This window comes from Orycteropus afer, unplaced genomic scaffold, assembly GCF_000298275.1.
Source record: "Orycteropus afer afer isolate SDZICR_OR568_19922 unplaced genomic scaffold, OryAfe1.0 scaffold01013, whole genome shotgun sequence".
NCBI classification, from domain to species: domain Eukaryota; kingdom Metazoa; phylum Chordata; class Mammalia; order Tubulidentata; family Orycteropodidae; genus Orycteropus; species Orycteropus afer.
The window spans coordinates 31,266-37,845 of record NW_006922600.1 but is presented as its reverse complement, the minus strand read 5'-3'; the positions used below and the strand labels follow the sequence as shown (position 1 = coordinate 37,845).

Below are 6,580 nucleotides of genomic sequence, written 5' to 3'. Positions count from 1 at the left end.
CTCCTAAGCAGATATATGTGTTCAGCATAAGAAGCCTAGTGTTGGAAGGTAGCTTTGATAATGCCTCCTCTAGGCCAATGCATAAATAATTTGTACTGCATCCCTGTAAGAGGCTCCCCCAGCCTCTGCCCATGTGCTCTTTTCCATAATAAGTTGGACAATCCCAGCACTATTTGGCCCTGATAGACTATCTTTTTCCTGCTACCTTTGCCCATGGACTTCATTCTACCTGCTTAAGAAACAGCTTCGCTGGCACAAACCTGAACCTTACAGGCTCTGACCATCTTTTTTCTCTTTTGTTATAGATGAAAGATGCGGCAGCCAAAGCAATCATCCAAAGTTTCATCCTTATCATTTTTCACTTTGTTCCTCTTGGCCTTGGTTTGGGCATTGGCTTTGGAAATACCATCCCAGGGTTAATGAGTAACTTTGAGTGCTCTAGTTTTGCAATATAGGGTATGTTATAAAGATGGAAAGGCTTTACTTTCTGAAAGATGCAAGTGGTTTCTTGGATGAGCGCTGTAAGTACTTTTTTTTCTTTCTTTCTTCTTCTTTGGGAACTTCGAACATCTCTATCAGCAGTCAGAGTCCCAAATCCCTATGAGCTCTGACTCCTAGCTTCGGGGGCCAAGGTCTACTAATTGGGTGGTCATCTGATAATTGACTTCCTACTTGCCTAGGTGATTTTCACTGAAAGAAGAGTCTGGCAACACTGTGGAGATTGGAGAGAGTTGTGGAAGCAGGAGGGTTAGAATGGAGATATTGGAAGCAATGTGACCTGCTATAGGAGCTGACGTGGTAGTTCAAGCCTTAAAGTGCAGCTGAGGGAGAAGTTTTGAGAGGTATTTGGGAGTGCCTAAGGCATTTGACTGCTAACCAGAAGGCTGGTAGTTCAAACCCACCAGTCACTCCTCGGAAGGAAGATTGGGCAATCTATTTCTGTAGTGATCCTGCCTCAGAAACCCAAGGAGGGGTCGCTATGAGTCAGAAATGACGTGACGGCAGTGAGTGAGTTATTCATAGGGCAGGGAGACCTTGTGGCCCAGTGGTTAAGCACTCAGCTGCTAACTGAAAGGCCTATGGTTGAACCCACCAGTCACTCCACAGGAAAAAGATGTGTCAGTCTGCTTCTGTAAGATTTACAGCCTTGGAAACCCTATGAGGCAGTTCTACTCTGTTCAGTGGGGTTCCTATGAGTTAGAATCAACTCCATGGCAATGAGTACTCACAGGACATCACAAATCATTGAATGAAGAATGAGGGAAGCCCTTAGGATGACTTCTAGGTTCCTGACCTAGGGAGTCCCAGAGGACAGTGATAAGGAATGAAGGAGAAGGAAAAGTTTTGAGGAATAGGGTGATGGTGAATTACCCTTTGGAAACTTTGAGATTAAAGTATATCCTGGAAGATATATCCAGTAGGCAGCAGGAGAAACAGCTAGAAACTCAGGAAAGTGTTCTAGACTAGAAATATTCTTTTGTGAAATGGCAATTGAGTTCCCAGGAGTGCATGGGATAACACAGGATGGGGATGGAACATTGAAAAAGGAACCTGTCTTGACTGCATGGAACTCTTCCTTCTGACCACTCATGACCACTGTCATTGGGGGGTTCCACAGCTGACTCCTTTATTCTATTGCATTCCACTCTTCCAGGCTCAGAGCATCATACACCTTATATTGCTGGTTCCCTCTCTAATAATTTAAGAATAATGTTGAGTGTTAAGATGCCTTACAATTTACAAATGACTCTTTAGATGACACTGATGATGAGAGAGATCTAAAATGCACATAGTTACATTTTCAGATTTCTGTTGTTTGTAAATACTTCCATGGCTTCCATGCATTGCACAAATGAATTGATTTCAGCCCATGACTTTGGATCCATAAACTATGTGCATGGCCCCATAAACTATCATCCTTTCATTGTAACTACACATATTTTATGAAAATAATACTCTTGATTTCAAGCCAAAGGAATTCGAGATGTTTTCTCATCTCATAATTATAGATTTCATCTTAAGAAAATGCCAAATTAAAAAAAAAGAACACAATCTAAATTTCTAATCTCCAAAGAATAATGTATGCAGAGAGAGTGTTAATTTTGCCTATATATTCCTCTCTCTTCAAAAGCCTGTCTCTGGTTCAAATAAAAAGTGATACAATTTCCATAAATTCAATTTACTCACACTACTTTCACAATGTCACTATTATATCTGAACAAAAATCCATGGCATGATTTCCATGGCCCCAGAAAGCTACCTCTCCTACTTCCTGTTCCCATTAGATGCATCATCAGTTTTTCAGGGATGAGAGACTTTCACTCAATCCCTGACAGACACAATATCATTTTCGTTCTTTCTTTTTTTTTGGCTATTGTCTTATTAATCATGATGGATATTTATTATGTGTCTCTGGCTCAAAGAATGTTTCATCTGGTTAACCTTCCCCCATGGTTGTCTCATCTCATCTCTTATATAGATTACTTTTCTTCCAAAATGTCACCGTCCCTCTATCTGGTTTTCTTGTTACTTGGGCTTCATGTGACAATCCATTGTGCATCACCTAACAGCTCTGAAGGGAAAATAACTGCCTGCCATTCTCCCCAACAAAATATCACCCTCTATAAGATGTCATCCGGCAATGCCGATTTTGCATTCAACCTGTACCGGCGGTTCACAGTGGAGACCCCAAATAAGAACATCTTCTTTTCCCCTGTGAGCATTTCTACTGCTTTGGCCATGCTCTCCCTTGGAGCCCGCTCCAACACCCAAACTCAGATCCTGGAAAGCTTGGGGTTCAACCTCACAGTCACCTCAATGGCAGAGATCCAACAGGGCTTCCAGCACCTCATCTGTTCACTGAATTTGCCAAAGAAGGAGCTGGAATTGCATATGGGGAATGCCCTCTTCATTGGGAAGCAGCTGAAACCACTGGCAAAATTCTTGGATGATGTCAAGAGCCTTTATGAGACTGATGTCTTATCTACCGACTTCTCCAATGTTTCAGCAGCCAAGCAGGAGATCAATAGTCATGTGGAGAAACAAACCAAAGGGAAAGTTGTGGGTCTCATCCAAGACCTCAAACCAAACACCATTATGGTCCTGGTGAACTATATTTGCTTTGAAGGTAAGACTAAGATGTCTATTTCAAGTTCAGTGTTTACATAACTTTTTTGGGGAGGGCGGGGAGGGAGGCAGGTTAGGGAGAGTAAGCTCATGCTATTTTCTCATTGGCACCATCAGGTGTCCTTCATATAAAAGTGACCTGCTACACTGGGTATAGCTGCACACAGTGCTGGCTCTCACAGGAGAGACACACAACTCTGTGGATGAGCCCAGGAAATTTCTAGGGAAAGAACACTTTCAGGGAGGTGGGTGACAATAGTATGAACATCCTACTCACATCTGGCTACAACATCACATTCCCCAAACAAGCCTGGGCTTGCAGGCAGACAGACTTGGGTTTAAACCCCACTGTGACCCTCACTTGCTGTGAACTTTTGGGCATGTTACATGGATACTTCTATCATATACTCTGCAGTCTCTATGTACCAAGCACCATGCTACATTTGTGGTTTACACACATTGTCTCATCTACCCCTCACAGAATCCCAGGTTCACATATTTAATACACTTCAGAGCTGGTATTTCCACCAAGGTCTATCTGATTCCAAAGCCAGTGCCTGTAACAACAAGAATCGTTTGACTCTTTTCTGAAGGTGCTGTGCCCAAATGATTTCTCCTGAGTCTACAGCACATCTCAGCCACGTTTAGTGGAGGAGTGAACAGATCTGTTGTCTCATTTCACCCTGTGTGTTGGATGTCCTTATACCTTTTTACAGAAGAGGAAACTGTGGCTCTGATGGGTTTAGTGTAAGTATAGTGGTTTTGAATACAGACCATGGAGTCCAACAGCCCTGAGTGTGACTCCTGGCTCTACCACCTGCTCACTGGGTGACCATAGTCAAGTAACTTTCTCTCCCTGATCTTTAGTTACTCACTTGTAAAACTAGTTGACAGTTGGTACCTACCTCTGCCTTAATTTCTAGAATGAGATGACTTAAAAAAAAAAAAAAAAAAAAAAAGCTCATGTAGGTACTAACTTTGGTTTCTTCTCTCCATATTTTAAGCCCAGTGGGCAAATCCTTTTGACCCATCCAAAACAGAAGAGGGTTCCAGCTTCTTAGTGGACAAGACTACCACAGTGCAAGTGCCCATGATGCACCAGATGGGGCAATACTATCATCTGGTGGATACAGAGCTTAACTGCACAGTGCTTCAAATGGACTACAGTGAGAAAGCGCTGGCACTATTTGTCCTTCCCAAGGAAGGCCAGATGGAGTTGTTGGAAGGATCTATGTCATCTAAAACACTGAAGAAGTGGAACCGCTTACTCCAGAAGGGGTAAAGGCTTTTGAGGCTTTGAGGGGTGGAGGGTTGGCATAACAGTGCATCTATGACTGAGTTCAACAGAAACCCAGAAATAGAAAAATCACTTTGAGACCTTTAACATTTTTGTGAAATATCAGTAAACGATGTTGAGAACATATCATACGTCATACTGTTTGCAGGGCCATTTACATACTTTGCCTCATCTAAGCACATCAACAAACCTGTAAAAGAGGTAGTAGTATTATTGATATTTTTCAAATTAGGAAATTGAGGCTAGAAATATAAAATGAGCCCTCAAAGGTCAGACAGGTAGTTGGCCTTCCTAGAGGTCAACTAGAACTTTGGGGATGAGTAATATTTGAATGTTAAGAGTTGGTGAGCAGGCTTTCCAAGCTGAGAGCACAATGTGGAAAACCATGAGCTTCCTTGGTGCTACTAATTGACCTTCACACCACTGACTCCCCAACTTTGTCCAACATCCCAACCATGCTTCCTTTTGATTATAAAGGAGATCTATCTCATTATTCACAGTGCTCTAGCCCAACATTGGCTGAATCAGAGCTCATTTCTCCCAGAATAGCTTCTGTGGTTTCATGCCATGTGTTGATGTAGACAGCAATGGTTGTCAGTATCCAAGGGAGGAGCAGAGTCCAAAGTAACACTATGGTGAATGAAAAAATGAGGGCATCATGAGCTTGGTGTGGTGATGGCCATGTGTCCTGCCTCTTTTTTCACAGGTGGGTTGACTTATTTGTTCCAAAGTTTTCCATTTCTGCCACATATGACTTTGGATCCATCCTTCTGAAAATGGGCATCCAGGATGCCTTTGCTGATCACGCTGATTTTCCCGGACTTACAGAAGACAAGGGCCTGAGACTTTCCAAAGTAAGTTAGTAGATTAGAGTCCTTGAATGTCTTGACCCAGAAAGGACCTTGGCAGACAGTTCAACTTACTCATTTTGCCAATGAGGAATCCGAAGCCCAGAGAGGTAGTGTGACTGTCACCAGGCTAGACTCATTAAGAGTCATTGTTGTCACCCTAAACAAGTGACTGTACACAGTTCTTTCATTCCCAGCATTCATGTCCTGAAATGACTCTGATGAAAAAAACAAACAAAACAAAAACAAACTCACTGCCATCAAGTCGATTCCAACTCATAGCAAACCCCTTTGGGTTTCTGAGGTGGCAAATCTTTGCAGAAGCAGTCTGCCTTCAGCAGAGTGGCTGGTGGGTTTGAACCACCAACCTTCTGGTTAGCAGTCAAATGCCTTAAGTACTATACCACCAGTCAGAAGTGGCTCTGATGAGATACAATTCTAGAGATGCAGAGCCTAGCTGGAGAGATGACTCTGAGAGGCAGAGGGCCATAACAAAAGAGATGGTTTCCTGACAACTGGCCCTAAAACCACCAGAGATTCAGTTATCTTCACTTAGCTGAGTAGCTCTCACATTCAATCACAGCATAAGGGCAGTCACATTTCTACTTTTCCTTTCATGTTCCCAAACCCTCCTGAAATTGTTCCTGTTTCTTCAAGTGAACAGAAGTGTTTGTTTCCCCTTGCAGGCTGCTCACAAAGCAGTGCTGGACATTGGTGAAAAAGGAACCAAAGGTGTAGCTATCTCTGAAGACAGATTCCTGGACCAGCCTGAGATGACTCTCCTTCACCCTATCATCCGATGTGATAGACCCTTCTTGCTGTTGATTTTGGAGAAAAGCACCAGGAGCATTCTCTTTCTAGGGAAAGTTGTGGACCCAATGGAAGTGTAGTTTGGGAAAGAGGCTGTTGGCTAATTGCATGTACTTATTGCAATAGAAAATAAATAAATAGTATAATCTAATATGGTCAATATGAGCATGGATGTGCCACACCTTATGCAGAGGTGAAGACTGGATACTTGCAGAACTATGTTGGCTGTGGAAAGGTCACTCTTGTGATCAAACATTCCGATAATCAGTGAATGACTTATTATTACCCGAAGCACAGAAAGGCTCCACGTCAGTACATTCCCCTTTTTCAAAAAACCCCTCAATTAGTTAACTCTAAGTATTTTGACTGAGCTGGGAGAAGCCCCCTTCTCTGGCCTCTGGGACACAGTTGAAATACAGATCAGGTACTCTTAATCCCAGTATTCCAATCATAAGATCAATGAACATAAAAAAATGTATATATAATGGCTTATATGTGA

At 42.5% G+C, this 6,580-nt stretch overlaps 1 protein-coding gene across 1 annotated transcript; it reads left to right on the top strand.

Moving 5' to 3' along the window:
• The first annotated feature begins 2,496 nt into the window (after positions 1-2,496).
• LOC103212585 (thyroxine-binding globulin-like) lies at positions 2,497-6,161 on the top strand. Its single transcript, XM_007958563.1, has 4 exons — positions 2,497-3,127; positions 4,131-4,404; positions 5,130-5,277; positions 5,958-6,161. The coding sequence occupies exons 1-4, from the start codon at positions 2,497-2,499 to the stop codon at positions 6,159-6,161; spliced, it is 1,257 nt and encodes a 418-aa protein (XP_007956754.1).
• The last annotated feature ends 419 nt before the right edge of the window (positions 6,162-6,580 follow it).

What these genes read in the sequence shown, in the direction of transcription:
- LOC103212585 (XM_007958563.1), top strand. Translation starts at nt 2,497, where the DNA reads ATGTCACCGTCCCTCTATCTGGTTTTCTTGTTACTTGGGCTTCATGTG. An exon ending in GAACTATATTTGCTTTGAAG is followed by an intron (nt 3,128 to 4,130) that starts GTAAGACTAAGA and finishes CCATATTTTAAG; the next exon opens with CCCAGTGGGCAAATCCTTTT. An exon ending in AACCGCTTACTCCAGAAGGG is followed by an intron (nt 4,405 to 5,129) that starts GTAAAGGCTTTT and finishes CTTTTTTCACAG; the next exon opens with GTGGGTTGACTTATTTGTTC.